At 39.8% G+C, this 21,648-nt stretch overlaps 2 protein-coding genes across 3 annotated transcripts; both read right to left on the bottom strand.

The window, feature by feature from the left end:
- Positions 1 to 1,446: 1,446 nt before the first annotated feature.
- On the bottom strand, positions 1,447 to 13,519 carry unkl (unk like zinc finger). 2 transcript variants are annotated; one of them, XM_034538914.1, is made up of 16 exons: positions 13,430 to 13,519; positions 12,547 to 12,756; positions 10,492 to 10,668; positions 9,992 to 10,125; positions 9,765 to 9,900; positions 9,556 to 9,673; positions 9,157 to 9,241; positions 8,669 to 8,826; positions 8,037 to 8,225; positions 7,284 to 7,334; positions 7,004 to 7,181; positions 6,823 to 6,912; positions 6,472 to 6,708; positions 5,838 to 6,025; positions 5,460 to 5,717; positions 1,447 to 5,284 (listed from the first exon to the last, which is right to left on the bottom strand). In XM_034538914.1, exons 1-16 carry the CDS (start codon positions 13,492 to 13,494, stop codon positions 5,129 to 5,131), a joined length of 2,430 nt encoding a protein of 809 aa, XP_034394805.1. In that variant the 5' UTR covers positions 13,495 to 13,519; the 3' UTR covers positions 1,447 to 5,128. The 2 variants fall into 2 exon arrangements, with proteins under 2 accessions (XP_034394805.1, XP_034394807.1); XM_034538916.1 differs by lacking the exon at positions 8,037 to 8,225.
- Positions 13,520 to 18,805: 5,286 nt separating this feature from the next.
- On the bottom strand, positions 18,806 to 19,909 carry gper1 (G protein-coupled estrogen receptor 1). The gene has a single exon (XM_034539843.1). It carries the CDS (start codon positions 19,907 to 19,909, stop codon positions 18,806 to 18,808), a length of 1,104 nt encoding a protein of 367 aa, XP_034395734.1.
- Between the last annotated feature and the right edge of the window lie 1,739 nt (positions 19,910 to 21,648).

Genomic DNA, 21,648 nt, shown 5'->3' with positions numbered 1-21,648 from the left:
AGACAAAAAAGGTATACACACATTTCAGATGAAAAATTATTTTAATACTCAAGATGATAAAAATAAGTGTGTGAACTCTGTAAACCATTGCATACCTGTAGTGTAACAATTTTACAAGTGTTAACAAACTAGTAATGCACTACAGAAAATATTCTGTACACAATACTCAATGTAGAAAAGAATAATCTAGTATTCTAAGACTTGCACCAACAAATCAATATACCAACAGAATCATGTCTACAATTATCAGTAGAGAATTTCCTACGTATCCATACAGCTCGTCACAAAATAAGGGACATATTGTTTAATCTATAAATAATGTCTAAACCCACTGACATTAAGTAAATCAATCCATGAAATGCAGTTTCCTCAAATTGAACACATTATCTATTAAATCACCGTATCGCCCGGAGAAAAATACATTTCTATCCTCAATTTCTCTATTATGCTGACAAATACGTGAAAACTTGCATTTGGTTTAGTACTAATATATTTTATTAATTAGCAATTTACATATAGATGCTACATCATAATGAATTAACTGAGCTCCATAATATTCAGTGGCCTGTTCATTTTATATCTAATTTAGAACAATACATTCAATATTTCAGGGCTTCAATGTTAAAATAACATTTCTACTGAAATGTTCTAAAGTGTATAGAACCACTGGTTCCACATTCAGATTATTTACTTTCGACAACACCTGTTGTATTTGACTTAATTTGAAAAGCTCTATACATCAGTCATATACAAGATTGCATAAATTGTCAGGCTCCATTTTCATAATATTAAAAACAAAAAGACAACACAACAACTAACAATAATGTAAAATAGATTAAACTATTCCAATGCAGAGCATAATGATACATCTATTACAGTTCATTTACAAGAGTCTTCCTATTTGGTGCTTTTCCTTACAAACAATTGAGTTTTTGGTGCCAAATGACTTATTGAGATCGAAATTGTGTATTCAATAGTTAAGTATTGCTGTTTCTTTAGAACGTTATGGCAAATACAGACCGAGATAGACGATTATCAGTCACGTCCAACCTTCACTTGCTCTTTTGGAACCGATGGAGCAAGTCTCATTCGATCCCTTCAGCTCAAGTGGCCTTCATCGAGAGGCCCCTTTAGCGGACCCGGTCCCATTGTGGTCCACAACAATATTGTAAGGCACTGGAATTTTGATTCTAATTCAGCATGTTGTATTTTGCCATATTACTGAGAGCAAACACTGTCTCGGAGACATATTCTCTTCATACCAATCAACATTAAAAAGGCACAGATGTACTTGGAAAAGTAGCTGGTCCGCTTGAGATCAATTTAACAAATCTAAAGAAATGGAAACTGTGCTTATCAAGTGATTTTTTTTCTCCTTTCATTTATTATAATTTCATTTTAAACTTGAATTGGGGCTAGTAGACCACTTGAGAGACCAACAACAAATTACGAACAACTCAGTTTTATTTATGTCTGTATCTGCCATCAATGTTTATCACAATCGTCGCCTGTCCCGTCATTTTACAAAAACTAATTTGGACCCCTGCTTTAAGAAATAGAAAACAAGAGTCAGATAGAAAGAAAGCCCCTTACAGTCACTGTAGGCCGATCATAACAGCATATAATGCATAACCGTCAACTTCCAAAGTGATTGAGATTATGTAGTTAAGCAACGTCAACAAACAAGGTGTATATGGCCACTTCAGAAGCACACTTGTCATTCACCTTTGACCTTCCTTCACTGGAGACAACATTTATACTGACACTGAATCCTCACTTAAGATCGGCATGTGCCGGCCACTGTTGCACAGGCCTGCTATACGCCATAAACTTAACACAAAATCAAATGTACAAATACACGTTTTGTAAGGACCATGCATTTTTAACCATTTATGTTATCAACTCACTATAGCTAACTTAAGATAGAAAAAGAGGCCATTAATTGCCGTTAATGAACATTATCTAGTTAAGGTACTAGGTGATTATTGTTTTAAAATCAATTTAGGTTTTTGTTACTGAAATAAAACAAATAATGAAATGTAGCGACAACAAAAAAGAAATAACAGTTAAAGTCTTTGGTAAAACTGCAACAAAAAAAAATGGGCTCAAGTCCATTATTGTTGGAAGCAAAAGCCATTGGCATAATCCTGTTGTTTACTCAATACGAGGAAATATTAAAGCAAAGATCCATCCAAAAACAGAAGTCCTGCCACTCACAATGCTGTCAGTTTCATCCGGATGGCCTCGGTGCTCCTCCGCCTAGCACATTCAGGCCGATATGTCCCATTATACCGTAGGAATTATTGGAATTATGTTCAAGGGTACATTTTCTCTCTAGAATACACATGTGGACAGCGACTAGCGCACCACTTTGGTTGATTTTCAGATTCCCACACGAGACATGAATATTTTAGTTGGCTAAATCAACTAAATCGGCCCTGTAAAACTAGCTCTACCGTATACAATGGGGGAAGAGAAACCCAACAAATGTACTTTTACCATTCGGACCATTTTTTCTTTAAAAAAAAAAAAAGGGACAATCTACAGCAGTACAGGTCTGTGACATCATTCCTAGTGATATGCAAAAGTACTGAACCTTTGACTTAAATTTAGTTAAATTAGATGCGGAAGATTATTTCATAGTTTTGGAAATCTGAGCCGTGGATGCACAACAACATTCAAACATCTAAATGTATAACAAGAAACAACATTAATACCTTTTCCAGTAGCAGCGAAGCTTGCAGAAGCTATGAAGCCATTACTACACTAAAATTAAGTCTATACAAATATTCTGGCAGTGTGACACAGTGCAAACTTTTTTTTTCTCCTTTTCATTTTAGTAGCTGGTTAATATATATATACCATGCAATACCAGAAGTGCTTAGCCTGCCTTTTACGCTGTACTATAATGAATTCAAATTATATAAATGCTGAAATACCATAACCTTTCTGGATTATTTTCCTCTGAGTTGCTTAGATGTCATTTATATGAATGTAAACAATGCATTTTCTCATATTTAGAAGTAGCAAAAGGTGTACCTGGAGATACATGATGTTCTATTGAATTTAACGCATGGATAAAAAGCTTTTTTTTTTAAAAACACAGTAGAAGGTCATTTCAATTAGAGGAACCTAAGCACAAGTCCTGTCCAATTTACAAGTCAACTACGGTTCCTTTCCAAGTGGAAGTCAGCACACGGGTGCTGACCATGTTTTGCTTTCAGTTATCATAATAACGTAATGAGAGTGGGCCAAATACACTGGCATATATTTATACACACACACACACACACACACACACACACACACACACACGCACACGCGCTTCAGGTCATACACACGTCAATGTTTCTGCAAGACACGTTTTGCAGAAACCTTTTGCACAAGCTTCGACTACTTGTGTTTCGCTCTGACAATTCTACACATAACCTTTTTAACTAAGGCAAGGCACTTTAGAGTTAGAGGCCGATATGTTCTAGACAAGAGACTAGAGTCCTACAAAATCACCATCTCAGGCTTTTAGCAAATACAACACATGCTTTTCTAATAGGCTAGGCTATATAAATCTCTAAAAAAATAATAATAACTGATTGAATTACAGCCTTAACATGTTACATGTGCCTCACTGATATTACAGCTGCTGGTTACGCCTAAATGCATTTTAAATGTGCACTTATTTGATTGAAATTTTATAAATCTAACTATGAAAAGTAGAAACTATTAAGTACTGTTTTTTTATGAAATCTTAATATGTAGAACCATGCCATGATTTTACAATAGGAAACACGAAGTATCCAAATGATGTTTCATAGTACACACAAAAAGCTTCAGACATTAGCTTATATAGAAAAAAATATCAATCTAAAAAAAAGAAAGAAAAGAAAATCAAGAGTAATACCTACAAAGCAGCTTAAAGCAGATTTCTATATACCCTTTAATAAAGTCCCAGTCATCAAAGTGCTTCAATAACAAATCAAACTTAATGATGCGTGACTGGTTGCATTTAAAAGATGTTTATGAAAATGTGGCTTTACTTTAAAGAGGAACACAAAGATGGGTCAAGTGTGTCGTTTCCTTGGTTTCGTGTGATTACAGGTACAGGTGTGTTCCAGCACTAATACTTTATTTCTGTCTCTAGTTGGCCAAAAGATGACTGTTCTTTTCTTTACTTAGTGTTGAATGCAAGCGTGGTTTCATTTCTCGATTTGCTTCCCGAAAGCTCTCGAGTGAATTATTTGATTTATTGTGTTCCTCTTTAACTAACGAAAAGTGTTTGAGTTTTGCCCATTTTATGTTTTACGTGACACGACATTTCCTGGCAGTAAGTCTTAAAATGTTAACGCATTGATTTCTTCGCATTTGAGATCATATGTGGTTTATCAACATTTCCCCCAACCATCAAAATAACTGAAAAATGACCATAAGACTTACAGTATGAGAAAGACATTAGCCCTAATTAAACTTTTTTTCAGTTAAGATTCAAGAGTAAAGTTACAGTGAGTGAGTTTCCTTTCTTCAAATTATATATATATATATATATATATATATATATATATATATATATATATATATATATATATATATATATATATAGCTCTGGAGCCTTAAAAGGTTTTTTAAGTGCATTAAACTTAAAGAGATCAGTTTTATCCACAATATTTCCAAAGTATATCCAATCCGTTAACAGCCAAACACGGAGGAAGAAATACCAAATTACTCTCGTTAATGTCTTTTGAGTATACAACGTGCATCAATCCCGTTTGCATGTCATTTTTTTTATTTACCGTGTGAGCAATATGTCAGGTTGGCCAAAATGTATTGCTGACAAATGTAAACAAAGGATTTGAGGAAAGGGCGTAGCGAGTTAATTTGATATTCTAATGCGAGTGTGTGGCTTTCCAGTCAGGAAGTTAACGTGCACATAAAATGAGCAAAAAGCTATAATGATGAAATCCCCTGTACACAATCCAATTCATAATACTATTTGATTTCTCAGTCAAACATCATTGTATTCTAAGTCAATTCAAATCACTGTATGAAACAGACATTGCAATTTAGAAAATGTAATATCTATTAGTAGTTTTTCAAAAGGGCTAAATCTTTAAATAGTACCTCGAGTCATTTTACATCACCACTTCAATATTTTTGTTCTACAATAGGGACATTCTGTTTTACTAGGTGCACAGTTCTCACATAGTACATAATGCTGGCACGGCTGCAGAACAATGCAGCGATCATGCTTTTGGCAAACTATACATTTCTTTGACTGAAGCTGATATATTACCTGTTGGGAAAGAAAAGAATGAATATCAGCTACAACTGAGGAAAAATACAATTCATGCAGACTTTTCAAATAAGCATGCTTGATGATCAAAAAAAAATAAAAAAAGTTGATCTGAATGACATAAAACTAGATGCTACAAAAAACTAAATGACGTGTGTGATCTTGTCTGTCTTACCCCTTCTATAAGGTCAAGGTCATTACGCAGCTGACTCTGGATGGAGTGGAGCTTTGACAAGGGGAGCTTGTCTAGCTCTCTATAGCTACGAAGAAGAGGAGTTCCAGGGGTGCGACAAAGCACATCAAAGTCCCCTTGGAGCGCTTTCAGCTTGCGCTCAGTTTCCTCCCATTTCTGATCCGCCAGCTGACGCTCTGCCTCGGACGTTTTCGCTCGCTCCTTTGCTTCATGCGCGTCTTTCTGGCAAGCTTCGCAGGCCTGGAACAAAGCGCAGTCTTGGGATTAAAAACAAACAAAACCCTGCCATCTATAAGAACAAGTATCATTATTCTGATACTCTAAATAAGATATGTATGAGAGCACATTTAGAACACTGACTTGCTTGACCTGATGCCAGGCCTCCTCCCATTGCTTGATCTTCCTCTTGGCCTCGTCCAGGTCTCTGAAAAGGCGAGCCAGGTCGGCACTGCTGGTAGCCGAGGCGAGGCTGCTGAAAACTGGAGATGGACTCGGTGAAAAGCTGCCACTCACAAAGTCCCAGATGCTGCTCGCCCCGCCATTCAAGCCTAGGGGGGAGGGGCGTGTCAAAATCACAGGACCAAGCATCAGAGTGAATAATTAGTTGAGGATTGGAAACGTTTCAATTCATTTAGAGCACTCTAATAATCCAAAACTACTTCCATCAATCCAAAACTGAGGGTTTTTAATAGGAGTTAGCTTTGAGAATTCGAGAACTGAAATCGTTCTTGTTGCTTCATTGGGCAAAATATTGTTTTCTTTACACAATCAAACAAATCAGCCATACCTCTCAGTCCAACTTCTGCATATAGAACTAAATGAATAATTGAAGTCAAGTTGATTGACGTGCGCAAAAGATATATGACTAACAGAATAGCAGCGCATTAAATCTAGAAGAATCCGAAACTACTTCCATTGGGACAGAAGACTTTGAGATTTAAATCTGAAGTCAAATGCTTTCCAGCTCACTCAATGCCTGATGCTATCAGCCTACCCAATGAATTCTGGGAAGAGGAGGTGGGGGTTCCCAGGAGGCCGTGCTCTTGCTTGGCCAACATGTTTGAAGAATGATTTTGCTGCGATAGCGTCGCAGACAGCAGGGACTGCGACAGCGACTGGGAGAGGGAGCTGAGCGGGGAGGTGGAGAGCGACGACGAGGAATTAAACGAGGACGATCGAGCCAGGGAGCCGGGAATGTTGACCGGGGCCGAGCCAGCGAGCACCCTTTGACCTGCGGGGACAGAGTCATTACGGGTTTTTATTTATACAAGCAAACCACGAACACACCATTTGTGATCGACCGCTCCGACCACTGAAAGTGCTTTAGCAAACTAGGTGTCCTTACTCGCCAGCCCGACACTGTCGTCTTGCTCCTCCAACTCCTTCTCGAGAGACGCAACGTTGATGTCACTGAAGTTGAGGTCCAACGCGGATCCTGAGGGGGAAACCAAATACACACAGTTGTCATTTCACCACAAAATACAGTCAGCCGTCAGCTGGGTCCGCTTACAGTGGGCTTGACGTACCGATGACAGACTCCACGGTGTTGCTCCCCGGATAGAAAGGAGTGGCCTTTGCATTCATCGTTGATAAGGTGGTGGGTGAAGAGCTTTCTGAGCCGACGCTCGAGGCCAAGCTGGATGTTATGCTGGAGGTAAAGCTCGATGCCAAAGGGTTCACAGCAGAGAATACGGTGTTTTGTGTCTGAAAGGGAAGCACAAAAGGGCATTTGTTTGATTCACAATCAAATCAATGCATTATGTGTGATGTAATATCATCACAAAGTAACCCATTTAAAACACAAACCTGCTTTTCTTGGTCCGTTAATTTGTGATCCACCTGTCCCTTGTTCTTCATCTAAAAGTGTCCAAACACAGAAACGGCACACTTCAATGACAAAACTACATTTGACACAATATCTAATATCTCAAACTAAGTGAAATAGGCCTTATCAGCCATTATTCCCTTTACACCAGTGGAGCCAACTGTGACGTTGAATACTGCTGATTTTAAGTGCTTCTTGTTGTCGTCAGGACTTATGTGGCATCTTTCCACCAGATTACATCTGATCAGAATCAGAGGATTGGAGGCTGAACATGTAACGGGACTCTTTCTGCCACTTGTCGCTCTCGCAAATGATTAAAAAACAACAACACGCATTGCCTGATTACAGTACAATGACGGAGACACATTTACTGCGAGTGGGCTGCATTCTTCTGCCAGAACTACAATTCTATGTGTAGAGTTGCACATACTGGCTGTGTATGCACCGTGAAATATATATACAAATATTCTTTAGGCAGCGTGCTTGCAAGATTGAGCCTCTCAACAATGAGCATATCTGATACTTTCATCAAGTGATGAGATACTATTGAGTTTTTTTTTGGAAAGAACACCCAACACATGAAATAATCTAAGTCTCATGTAGAAATGTCTCAAAATTATAAATGACATGAACAGGCAAAATGAATGACAGTGACACATTAACAGCAAAGCCCCTAAGTTGCGTCTATGAGTTAAATTATTTTTCCTGAAAGCTGAAGAGAGCGGTCTGTATACCTGATCCTCACGTTCAGAGCCCGGAGCTCTAGGATAGTGAGACGTCAGAGGTGAGACACTGGATGGGGTGGACTCTGAGCATAAACTACGACTAGTTAAGGGGCGGGGCCTGCTGATGGATCCCACTGGGGATAACAAACTGTCGCTTCCTGAGCTGGGAGTTACAGTCGAGCTATTAGAACATGAAACCTGAGAAAGAGAAGTGCACATGGTCTTAATAAAAGGATGATCAAAAAATAAAAATAAAAGCATTATTCTGAACGGACGAGAGAATCTATTGAAGATTGAGACGGTAATAAAAAATGAATTATAGTCTTAAATAGCACTTTGTGAGAAATCGCATCCGTTCTGTTAAAAAACAAACAAAAAAAAACGCAGTAATGAGATGCAAAACAGTAAAGAAAATACTAACAAAGACAAATCAATATAGTGTAAAAAACATGGAAAAATGAGAGCACGGTAAACAACATGTCGACAAGCAAATGGCTGAATTGAGATGTAGGTCTCTACATAAGCAAACATCAATAACACCTAAAGAAATGTCTCGACTCTTAAGATCAAAAACACCATCTAACAAGTCGATTCGGAAACATTTTCTATTGAGGATGGACGTAGCAACAGAGAAAACATACACTTCCTACTTGTCCGTTGCTACTGGTTGCGGAGTTGCCTCCGCTGTTCCACTCACTGACTGCACACTCTGAATACTGCTGAGAGCCCAGCTGGGCCTGTGAACTCGACTGTATCACTGTGAGCAATGAGCTCATGGTCTCTTCTGTAGAAGGAATTCCTGGAAGGATTGAAATACATATTCAAATTCATATAGTGTGGAAACAAACATCACAATCTAAAAAAATAGTGCATTCAACTATAAAGCGAGGAATCTTTGTGTGTGAAGTGTCCAATCTACTGTGTGTTTATTGCTGGGGACCCAAGGACATGCGGTGTCGAAGTCTGTGCAATTTGCACACGAGGCACTATTCAATATTCATTTTATAAACTTGAATAAACAAGCGATATTGCTTCAGAGTCAGGCATGTTGTCAGCGGGCTCTTCTCCAGCCGCCGGTCAGTCAACAAGGTTCATACTGAAACTGTACTCAAGACAAACTGTCACTTACTTTCTACATGTGCAAATGCACAAAACGGTCCTCTGGGACAGTATCCAGTCTGTCGCATATCATTGCATTTGGTAGATTTGTAGATCTTAAGAGAAAAAAAAAACACAAGAACAATAAGAAACAACGTCAAGATATGTGCCTATAGAAAAACGAGTCAACCACAAAGTTACACCAATGACGCAACAATATTTTATAAACAAAGAAATAAAACCTCAAATATAATATCTTGAACTTGCAGCATTGATTACAGCCCCAAAACTAATTTATCACACGATTTGGGGCCATTTTGGAAACTAGTCAGATTTAAGGCTCGGGCACGGTATCTACAATCAATCATAGTGAAGATGAAAGCTCTGACCTATCAACCTGTTAATTTTCTAAACAACAACATTCACTCACCTCTGGGTGAAACTGCTGTTCGGTGCGAGAGTGACAATACGGGCAGCCGTCTCCACTGTCACACTTGGAGGGTTCGCCCCATTCGTCCCCGTGTTTCACGTTTGGGCACGGAGTCGACCTGCATTCACAGAGCCACAGCCCTTAACCCCTTACATGCACACACCGTGGTTCACTTTGATTATTAGAACTTAAACCAAGCAATGTCTTACCGATATTTGAACTTTCGAGGATTTCGTCGTCGGTCTCTACTGTTGTGGTAGTGGGGGCAAGCGTAGCCCTGTCTGCATAGTCGTGGGGGCTTCGTACACTGATCCGTTTTGTAGTTGGCTAAAACAAAGTTGGTATCTGCAAAAGCGGCACAAAGTATTAATTAATTAAACTAACAAGCGTGTTGGCATTGCATGAGCCCACTGACATCAAAGCGAGGTGGACTCACCTTGCCACCGGGGGTCCTCCGTCAGAGTTTTCTCAATCATAGCTTGGCTGGCTAACACACCGGGCTGCAGATCAGGAATACCTTCCCCTGATCCCAACTGTCCATTCTGAAGGGCCTCTTGTGCTTGAATCTCTCTGTGCACATAAAAACTCACATTATTTTTTCTCCAATTCTTTAAAAAAGTAAAATATGAAAGATCATGGCTTAACCCCAATTTAAAAAGAGTTTTAATATATTATAAAGCTAAATCAATGGCTTCTCAAACATAACAAATCACAATTAAAGTTTATGACATTCATTTGGTATTACACCTTATACGGGACCATCTCATAACCTTAGTTTTTAAACAGGTGTAACAGCAAGGTGATATAATTCATTCATAAAATACATCTTGAAATATCTAAATACCAAGAAGAAAGCCAAGAATCATTCCACATTTAGCAATCGGACTCCTGAACACTCCAGGGGAAGGAGAAGACCCTATTTGCGTTGCATGTCACCTGATATCATAGACGGGAGGTCGGAGATCATGTGGCCCGTGAGCGAAAGCACAGTGGAGTCCATTCTTCACACAATGCCCTCGAGCATCCGTCTCGTGGATACAAGTGCCCGTCTTGTAATAGCGTAGATGGTACTTGCGCTCTGTGTCACCAGTTGTCCGGTGTAAATAAGGACAGCTACGGAAGCGAGGATACAACATTGAAAAATGTAATTAGTTGAGCTAAATAAAAATACATTTAAAAAAATTAATCTATGAAAATAACAAATAAAATGTACTGCCCAAAACAAATATACCACACAATCTTCTTCAAATTCAATATATAAAATTGGACAGTACAACTCTAAAATCCCAATATATGACAACACAATGCACTGCTGACATGTAAAACATGGTCCAAACAAAAAAAGATGATTCATTTTTAGGAAAAAAGGAGGATGTTTCCATTCATCTAGTTGCACACCAATTTTAAATCAAGAATAGGATTGTACTGTGTGCGCAGGGCTGAAACACCATCAATGCCTCTAGAAATGTATGGTCAAAAGGCCTCTTGAATAAAACAACGTGTCTTTACTTGAGTAGCAACAGTTGCTATGGCAACACACACGGTCATACTAAAATAGCCGCCATTGCCAGAGGAGGAATTGTAAGGAGTAGCAGTCGTTCAATAATCATATTTATTTTTTCTATTTCTGTGATGGGACTCAATTAAATGCTGTGTCATTTTTAATTCCCAGTCACACAGAGAGGCTTCCGCTCATTTTGAGAATTCACACATCTAGTTTCTATGCGACTTGACAGTTTAGTCAAAGTGTTTGATAACGTTCGGCTCCTCTAAAGACACACGCACGTCACAACATGTTTAGAAACCATTTTTCCTTTTGTGATGACAAATGATGCTCTGCGAAATAAAACTGGAAACTACAAAAACACAAACTAAATCGGGGTCTTTACTGTGTGGATTCTATGGGGAATTTACCTTTTAAAAAAAAATTATATATATATAATATTAAGCTAGGGACAAACGCATGTTCCCATTCGCTGAAATGAATAGTAGCATCAGCAGTGAATATAACGCTGAAGGGCTCCAAGAGAAAACCTGTCAAGTAGCCTCAACTCAAAGACCAAGAGGTGCGGTCATGTCACATGAAGTGCGAGGCCCATCAGAAATGTTAAATGTAGTACTCTACATGCATGATGCAACAACACAAAAGGACAAAAAAGTGGCCATGCATTATTGCATCTGTAAACATGCTGCCAACATATGCAGCAACATCTGCAGCAACGTCACACCTTTCAGATAGGGACCACTAAATGATAAACACTGCTCACCAAGCGACTACCAATGAAACCATGTTTCCAGTGCTAGAAAAATGATTGATTACAAAGACACACAGACCTTTTCTTGTCATGTAAAAATAAACGGCGCCTGGCATTTTATAACCACTCGGGGCCCAGCTGAGCTGATGGGCACGTATTGCATCAAACAGAGAGCTTGAATATCCTACACACTTGTGTTACTGTAGCCACAGCAAGCTGGTCAAATTAAGAATTTGTTTTTTTTAATCTTTGAGAATCAAAATACACAAAGATAATAATAAACACGTGCTTTTACCTTAAAAAACATCCCAGTTAGCTACATAGCAGTTCTACAGACAATGAACACGTTTCTCAACGTGTGTTTCAGTCACTGTAAAACATATATATATATAAAACAATATATATATATATATATATATAAAACAATATATATATATAAAACAATATATATATACACACATATGTATATATGTATGTATATGTATAGCAATAAAGTACAACTTTAACAAAGAAACTACAAGGTGTCCCACACAAATCCTTCCAATGAGGACACACCAGCCCTAAGCCATTTTAAAAGAACATAAACACCTCAGAACAACATATGAAATGTCGTGTGCTTTGAATATTGTTTTGGGGCATTAGTTTGCTTTTAAATTTACGGTTTGATTAGTTTCATAAAAAGCTGCAACAGCCGACACCAGTCAGCTGTCAGCGGCTGCAGGACGGCGGCTCTTACTCGTCTCCATCCGGGCAGATGCCTGTCGTCTCGTCGTATTTGGTGCAGTACACGTCGGGGCTGTAGTTGAAAGTCCCGTCTCTCCTCCTGATGGGTCGTCTTCGCCGCTGGTTGAGAAAATGCCAATGAAAGCACGTAAACGGTCTGTGCTGCGTACACTTGTGCTGGAGGAACAACGGGCACTGCTCTGTCCTGAACTCCTTTAAGTATCTGAAACAATAAAAAAAAGGACAACCGGAAACAGTGTAGCGTGTCAGGAGCCGCGTTTCAAAATATATATAAATAAATAAATCAACGCTTGCAACAAAAAGGGGAAAAGTTCAAAGACGGCGTGGTGTCCGTGTTGTGTTTGTAGCCTGCCTGCTCGTGTATTTTGGGTCACCGACGTTAGCTCGCTATTCAGAGAGCAAACTACGTAAGTATTCCGACGTAGCGTCGGTTGAAAGTCCCCGAGCGTACGTCAGTAAATGTGCGTAGCGAGGGGGGGGAACTCAAAATAAGGCCGAGCTATTTACAAGCAGGCTGGTTAGCGAGTTCCTGGCTAATCATTTAGCCCGCCGAGTTGACGGTATTACATTCAGCGGATTTTACTCAAACTATTTCCCAACTCGGTAAAACAATTGTACGCCATTCCGTGGACGCCGGGCTCGTGAATTAAGTGATTTAAGACGTCCGTGTTTTCCTGCGTTAGGGTTGTATGCGTGCAGTCGTTGTTTGCTATGTGACGTTAGGGAGTCACAATGCCTGGAAAAAGCACCATGTTTTTAAGGCGCACACGCAAGAGTTGAGGAATGCGAGAAATGCAAACGCGCGCGCGCGCACATGCAAATAACGCTTTCTCCAACGAGCGATCGGGTTGTTTCGGCGCAGCGGCTTTACTCACGTATAGTGGGTAGGTTTCTCGGTTTGAGGAGACGCATTGGCCGCCGTTTTCGAAACCGACGGCATTTTCAGTCAAAACAATGAACTGCGCATGCGCTCGGATCTGTTGCTCGCGTGCGTGCACGTCCGCCTGCGAGCCAGCGCACACTGCAAAACATTGATGCAGGGGGCGCTGCAAAGATGGGACCGTGAAATACCTCTGTTTATGTTTTCGTTACAGCCTTTATCTCTACTGATGCATATTCTGCGTGAATTAAAATACTGACAATAATAATAACAACATTGAGGAATATTTCCCCAACATTAACTAACAACGATGAGAACCCCCCCCCCCCCCCCCTTTTATTTTGTATCAATGAACCCCCAGCCCCCACCGTCAATATTTTCAACGAGCCCCTAAATAAAATAAGTCTATTTCCTTTCCCTCAGTTTAATATCTGCAGGAAAAAAAAATGTATTTCTTCCTTCTTTGGTCTAAAATAGTCACATTTAAGTTGATTCATCTATTATATTCCACTCTGTGCTTGTATATAATGGATTAGACACCAATAATTGAGGGATTAGTCCCTCAAAACAACTTTTTTTTACTTCATCTTCTTCAGAAAAAGGCTTGACATTATGGAAGTCCACCACCTGAATTAGGTTTTCAACACACAAACAAAAAACAGGCTTAAACAAAAACACATATACTAAAAGTAGAAGAAAATATATATATATTCTCGAAAAAGAAAATCACTTGTTGCAGTAAAATGTGTAGTAATCTATTTGAGAACCTCTGACTTTGTTCTGCAAATGGCTCGGTCTAAACATGTCCCTTGAGAAAGTCACAGCTCTGGTGAAGGTGTGTGTGGTGGGCGAGATGTGAAAAGCTTCTCATGTTTTTATTATGTGGAGCTTCTTTATTGTACTATGCTATTCTTCTATATATATATATATATATATATATATATATATATATATATATATATATCAAAAGATGACGTGTGATCGAAGATATTTTAAATCCCCTATACTTTTATAAAATTACATGTTTGTAGGAGAAAATGTTTTTTGACGCATATACACACAACAATAAGTTCAGTGTATCTTGAACACACCATAGATAGATAGGCTTCCAGTGGGAATTTACTAATTTGTGTTTTAAAGTTTTATATTTGTTGTTTGTTTTTCGATTGCCTTAATGTTCAATATAAGGAATTTGATGGGGTCTACCTGCAGCATGTCAAACTCTTTTGTTCTTCCTTCCTGTATCTGGGAAGCTAATCTGTTCTATTTAAATCATTTTTTTTCCTGTAAGGGATTTTAATTTACAAATGCAATTAAACGCCTAATCCGTTATTCAGCTGCCGAGGTCCACCGAGTGCACTGCCTAATAATTATGCATAAACCCTGGACTGTCCTGTTGTAATTACTTTGACATGCCCCACCCCCACTCAGCTGACAGTGTCCAGTCCCTTTTCTGTTTTACACAGGACATATTTGAAGAGTGCTCACCTTTTATGTAGAATGTATTTAGCTCGCTTTGTTTTCTGCATCATTGTTCTGCAAGGTGTTGACTGAGCCGTAATGAAAGATATTTCTAATGTTTAGTCCATCCTAATTAATATCCACAAAGAGCACAAAATATAAGTAAAACAAAGCCAGTACAACACCGACCCGACCTGCAGCCTCTAAAATGATGGTAGAGTTGAATCAACACCTTTCTGAACTACACTATCACATTGTTTTGCACCTAATAAACTAGTCACTCTTTGTGTAGCACTTTGGTGTCTTTGAGCAACAGCAGCGGGGCTACAATGAGGAAAACGTGCCAACAACAACAACATCAAGTTCATCCAATTTAGTCTCGAGATTGCGTTATCGTCATCATTCGGCTGTGCGATCTTGCTTATCCGGCCTATATAATAACATAAAGACATGATGTTCTTTTTACCAGAGAGATTTGTTGCTCGCAAACTCATTGTTTAATCCAGCATCCTCCAGAGGGAGTATTAAATGTAAGCAAGGGGAAAAGTCACACCCTTCTTCCCTTTCTGTGACGTCAGTCACCACAAACCTTTAACCTTGCTTGGTAGTCTCAGCTGTACACACAGTCCACTGTCAACCTCTTCTCACAGCATCTTGAATGTGTGTGTTTTGTATGCGTGTGGATGTGTGATGTAAAGACGGTCCTCTGTCTCTTCCACGGTGCTGGTGTTTATCTCCGTGAACTTGACAGCTCTCATTGGATTATTACTTCCCTGTCTTCCTGTCTTTGTGACACTGATAGAACCATGTGCTGTTTACAGAAGAATACGAGTCTTCATACGCATCCAGGTCAACATCCAAAATACAAATATATCAGATGTCTTTGTCCAGGTTTTAAAAAGGCGACGCGCCGATTGCTTTGTTGCAGGAGAAGAGCGCAGGGACAGAGGACGGAGAAATGGGAACACACCATGCAAACGAATCTTTACCATCATGCACCACAACAAGTTTAGCATTTTTGCAGCCCTCTAATAAACAATCACTCAAGCAATCCTCAGCGCTGCTTTCCCAGGCTGCCGGGACTGTTACAGCTGGAATAACAGTTTGTGGTTTGGACTCCTGTTTTTCCCAGTCACGCCATTATCTCTGGCTGCCTCATGCGCACACACAGCTCAGGCCCACCGCAGGCTGGCAATACACAGATTTGATAAGTTGATAAGTTGAACCTACGGGCGTGAGTTCCTTGTGGTCATTTGGTCCTTTCCACATCACCGCTTTAGCGTTTAGGTTTTTGTTGCATGTGTGTTTTTCACAAATGTAAATAAGAAATAGAATATTCTGTAAAACCTGTTATGTTTCATATAATGCAAGTGAATTTAGGAAGGTCGTGCTATATCATGCAACAGGAATTTACAACATTTGCTGTGGACGGCTCAACACATAATTTGAGGTTGTAAAACGTAGCGGCAGGTTTCATTAAAACCTCCAACATTAAAAGGCTCTGATGGGAAACAATTTAAGATGGTTACACTGCACCTGTGTAGCCTGGCAATCTGCACGCCATTAACCTGCGATCAAGGTGTTAATGAGCATCTTCCTTCAGTCAAAAGCATTTTCATCTGATTTGTAAGTGATTATGCTTTAAGAGAATCCACTCGTCCAGTGATGGCCTTTTGGTGCCGAAATATGTCTGATGTCACGGTATCTGTGTTAATTGAGTAAAAACGAAAGAAAAGAAAAGAAAAGAAAAGCAAGCCGCAGATGTATTATGTTTTAGGTGGAAATGTGTGATAAACAGCGACGGCCCACCCTAGACCTAAGTAATGGCCCCGTGACACAGTGTAATGGGTGTTACTGACGTGGAAGCACAAAAGATGGAAGCGGCTTCATGTTGTCAGCATTGAATGATGTGTTTGTCTCATCCCCTCCCGGCCAAAGCAACACCTGCCTTTTTGCTTTACCCTTATGCTAACAGGACCTGACAAGTGGGGTAATAACACCGCCATCTTTGAAATGAGCACTCACACATCAACCACAAAATATATGAGCTCAGACATCCGATTTTAGGGCTCAACCTCACATTTTATACGTCCTTTATTCACCTGGAATCAAAACGTCCAGTATAAGAAGATATGAATAAATAGCTACGTTACCCTTTATTTCTTCCATGTGATCCTTGAAGACATGTACAACATAAGCTAGATTTATTTTTTAAATGTTGTTGGGTCCTTTTTGAAAAAAACATCACGCGACAACTTCCACTTTATATACTCCTGGAAAAGTGAGACATTTTATTTATTTCTAAAAATATAACACATTGGTTTGCATTGCCCAATGAATGTTTTGCTATACAATAAGGCCATTTTCATTCAACAGAAGAAAGAAAGAAAGGTTAGCAGAAATGCACAAAGCAGCAGGTACATTGAGAGAGACACCCCGGGTAAAAAAAAAACCTAATTTCTTGATGCACAAATAATTTTTCAATTTGGAGATTGTGGGCTACTTGTTTCCATAACATGTCTTCTCTCAGACTAGTAGAACGAAATCATCCAAAATACACATTTAGGTGTTTGTATTATTTGCGTATGTCATCAATTTCTCCTGAATTCAGCGTAGGAGTTAACGTAAGATAAGGCCTCATTTGCATATTTAAACATACATTATATGCACCTGTGGTGTCTTCAAAATGTTTGGCATTTCACAATTCATATCTTTAAAAGCAGTTTTCTCTCAGCCAGAAATCTCCACTTCAGCAGCACTTTGCATACACCAAACTTTCCAGTTTCATTCCTATTTCATGGGTATCTTACAGAGGAGTTTGTTCATATATCATTCATCATTGCCTGATTTAGGAGACTTGGCAAAAAATTATTTTTCTATTTTCTTTGGCTGTTCTTTGGCTGTATTTTCTGATATATGGATTGATTCAAAAAGATATCTTATGTGCACAGCGAAACGAAACAATCATTTTCAACCTGGCTTTATCCAATGTTTACATTTCTGCTTTGGAACACATATTCAGAAACATAATGCCTCATTTGCATATTTAAACATACATTTTCAGAACACTTGTAATACAAAACACGATTGCCTCAATGTAAGTAAGCAACTGGAGAAGTTTAATGTTGATATTTAGCAGTTACATTGTTTACCCCCATTCACCTTTAGAGTCTCCCTAATATACCGGACAGGTACAGTGAAAAGCAAGTCGTCGTTTTCATCAACGTCTTTCCCTAACTGTCGTGGATTGTGTTCACATTTTTTTCATGTTAGGTTTCAATTGAAAGATGAGAGCAGTTATTACGTCGTGGTGACGTTGACGTGGATGGGGGTGTATGTTCTAGTTTCTTGATGAATGCGTGTTTTTCTTTTTACATAAACCAGGTGATATTACATGTGGGTTGTAAATGACATGACCTCTCTGTTGAAGATGAAACAGATAGCCTGATTAGATGTAATTATTGTCTCTCTCAAACAAAGGCTGGTCTCCTCTGACCCTCATCTGTCCATTAGTTATCTTTGCTTGTTCTTTAAGGAAAGATGCTGACATTTCCTTGCCACCCGACTAACTTTTTGAAGAAATAACACGCCAAATCCCCTTAAAGAAAACAATCCAACATGCAGGTCAACTTTACTACAGCTAGGTCCTGCATGTGTATTGTTGGCTCCATAGAGGGACACATCATGTCATTTTCATCCTTCTTGGAGCGTACATTCTTGGTGGCTTTTCGTGTTTTTTTGTTCAGAAAGTGAGCGGATTAGCTGTACAACTTGTGAGGCGAAAGCTAAATAACAGCTGAAGAAAGATGAGGTCATAGATCCCACTGGGTAATGCATCACTTTGATATGAAGATCTCTTTAGCATATTCTATGGACTCAGTTTGATAACAAGTGTCCCTCTTCTTAACGGTCACACCTCTGACACTTCGCCCCTGACGGAGAGGTGTAAATCGAGGCCGTGGTGGCAGAAGCGGTTCACTACCGACCAGCTGGCCTTCCGCTTAACGAACAGACGCAGCTTGTCTCTGAAGGTTTCTCCAAGAAAGCTGTAGATAATGGGGTTGAGGCAGCTGTTGGAGAAAGCTGCCAGGTTCACAATGTGGCCTGTGAGCGGGTAGTCGTGCCACAGGGTGGTAGCAGTCCGCTGCGATGGGTCAGCGGTGCCCTGCAGCAGCTGGATGCTGATGAAGACATTCTCCGGCAGCCAGCAGATGAAGAACACCAGCACCACCACCACGATCATGCGCAGGGCCTTCTGCCGCCGTGGCCACAGTCCGCGGTGCTTCTGGGCCCTCATGAGGATTCGCCCGATCAGAGAGTAGCATAGGCCGATGATGGAGAAGGGCACCAAAAAGCCAATGGTGACCTCCAGCCACTGGATCTCAAAGACGTTGGCAAAGCAGAAGTGCACCTCGCCCCTGTGCTGGGTCTGCACAATGGTGAAGGGGAGCAGGGTGGCCAGGATGGAAGCCATCCAGATGAGGCCACAGCTGAGCTTGGCGTGCTGCATAGTCCTCAGCGGGCGGCTGCTTATGGAGCTGGCCAAGGCGACGTATCGGTCAATGCTCATCCACGTGAGAAAGAAGATGCTGCTGTACATGTTGACCTGCAGGAACAGGGACATGAAGGTGCAGAGGACAGCGTAGTCGTAATATTTCTCGTTCAGATTGAAGACCTCAATAAGAGAATCCGCCACCAGGATGAGGTCGGCGACAGCCAGGTTGACGAAATAAAGGTCGGGGATGGTCATCTTCTCCGTGTGGTTCAGGTTCACCACCAGGATGAGGATGTTACCAATAAATCCGATAGGAAAGAGGAGGATGGTGTACAGGCAGGACAGGAAGAGACCAATGATGTACGATTGGTATTTGTCTGAGTCTTCAATCAAATCCCTGGTGTTGTTCTCATTTGAAGTGTTCAGTTGCTCTGTACTGTTAACGTATATCCAGACCAGAGAGGTTGTTTGCACTTCCATACTGACTGTAATTGGACTGTTTTGAATTGTGGGCCACATGTAAGTCCCCTGTAGCTGCTACATCGTTAGACAATGTTAGTTCCCAGTGATGTCTCTTTAAAGGGTGAGTCATCTATGCTGTGTTGGCATGCTGACAGAAGTCAGGTGAGTGAGACAAAACGGTTATGGTTTCCTTGACCTCATGTTGACATCAAGGTCCATCTACCAGTGGGTTCCAAACACAAAACAGAAGCACCTCCATGTCTTAAAATGGTCCCGGGCAACCTGAGGACTCACATCATCACACACTGTGGTCCTGAGATCCGAGGCTGGACTTCTTTCTCTTCTTTTGAGTCATCGGATTTGCCCGTCCAAGTCCTCGTGCATCTTTATTCAGAGAGCCTCGAGCAGAGACGCTATTGCTGTGACACCTGAGCTGTGGAGAGGAGAGGAAAAAAAACTAATCAGAACATTAAAGACAATTAGGAGCGCAGACTTGAAAAAAAAAAAGAAGCAGTTAAATGAGAAGAGCTACGATGAAAAGCACTTGCTTTACAAAGAACATAAAGATCTTAACATCGAGCATAGTATAGTACCGGTCCACTTTGAAGGGTCTAACATGGAAGGCAGACAACCAAGTAAACACATTAACATTCAAGATGCCGGCTTAAACAGATGCATTGAAATCCTCCTTTAGAAATCCTCGGCCAATCACTCGAGACCGTTGGTCCAGACTTGATGACTTTTAATTGGCGAGATGAAAACATATTTGTAATTAACATTGAACAAACCTCCGTGTTTCTATGGCTTCAGTCGAACGACATCACACTCAGTTCTCAACGTACACAATAGAAAGATGCTTTTACATTAATAACTGTCCTGTTCCTTGGTTGATGATTTTCAGGCCCCAAATCTCTTGACTTTCTCCAGCGATAGGAGCAAACATGACCTTTAGCAAACATCACAGTCTTTTGGGTTTTATTTCCTCCAGAGGAGACCTTCTGCAATATTAATGCATTCTTATCAACAATCGTCTTCAGAGCAGTAATTCAGCACATGCATGCACATGAAAGCAAAATGCATGCTTAGGCTGGAAATCGTACAAATATATCTTTTTTTGCCATAGTTTTTAAATCCTCCAATAAATAATCATAATCACAACATTAGTAGCTTTTTTTAAATTTAAGGGAGAGTTCAAACCCTCCATAAAAGCTCACACAGTTCTATTTGTTCATCATATCATGATATAATATAGTATAATACAGTCAAATGTTCTTGTAATTGAACACATTATTCAGAGAAATTAGCTTGTCACCAAAGATGTAGTCCCTGATATCTGAATCCTAAAATATCCTTTCATCAGGAAATGATATTTCAACACAGATTGAAAAAAACGTTTTTTAATTAGTTCTTTGGTTTTGAGCTTGTTTTGATCTTCATATATTCTACCAAAATCAGTGAGAACGGAGACCTGTTTCTCTCAGAGACGACAACCGGTCACTTCACACATTCAATGGAAGATATAGAACTAGTTGATGGCATAATGTATGACTTATTATGCCACTGGATTAACAAGACATAAAAGGATTTCCCCGTTCACACTGAAACTGAACACTGCCATATTAACCTTAAATGAACACATCCATAGTTATCACCTGTAATCTTATTGCAAACTATGCTTGTTTTTAAAACTTGAAAATGCCGTAAATCACACACACACAAAAAAAAAGCTCTATTCCATAACCACAAATGGTAGAAAAGACGTCAAAAGCAGCACTTACTTCTTCACGTTTGTGATT

Source organism: Cyclopterus lumpus, chromosome 8 (genome assembly GCF_009769545.1).
Source record: "Cyclopterus lumpus isolate fCycLum1 chromosome 8, fCycLum1.pri, whole genome shotgun sequence".
In the NCBI taxonomy this organism is placed as follows: domain Eukaryota; kingdom Metazoa; phylum Chordata; class Actinopteri; order Perciformes; family Cyclopteridae; genus Cyclopterus; species Cyclopterus lumpus.
The sequence above is the reverse complement of the archived record's forward strand: the minus strand, read 5'-3'. Positions and strand labels throughout refer to the sequence as shown.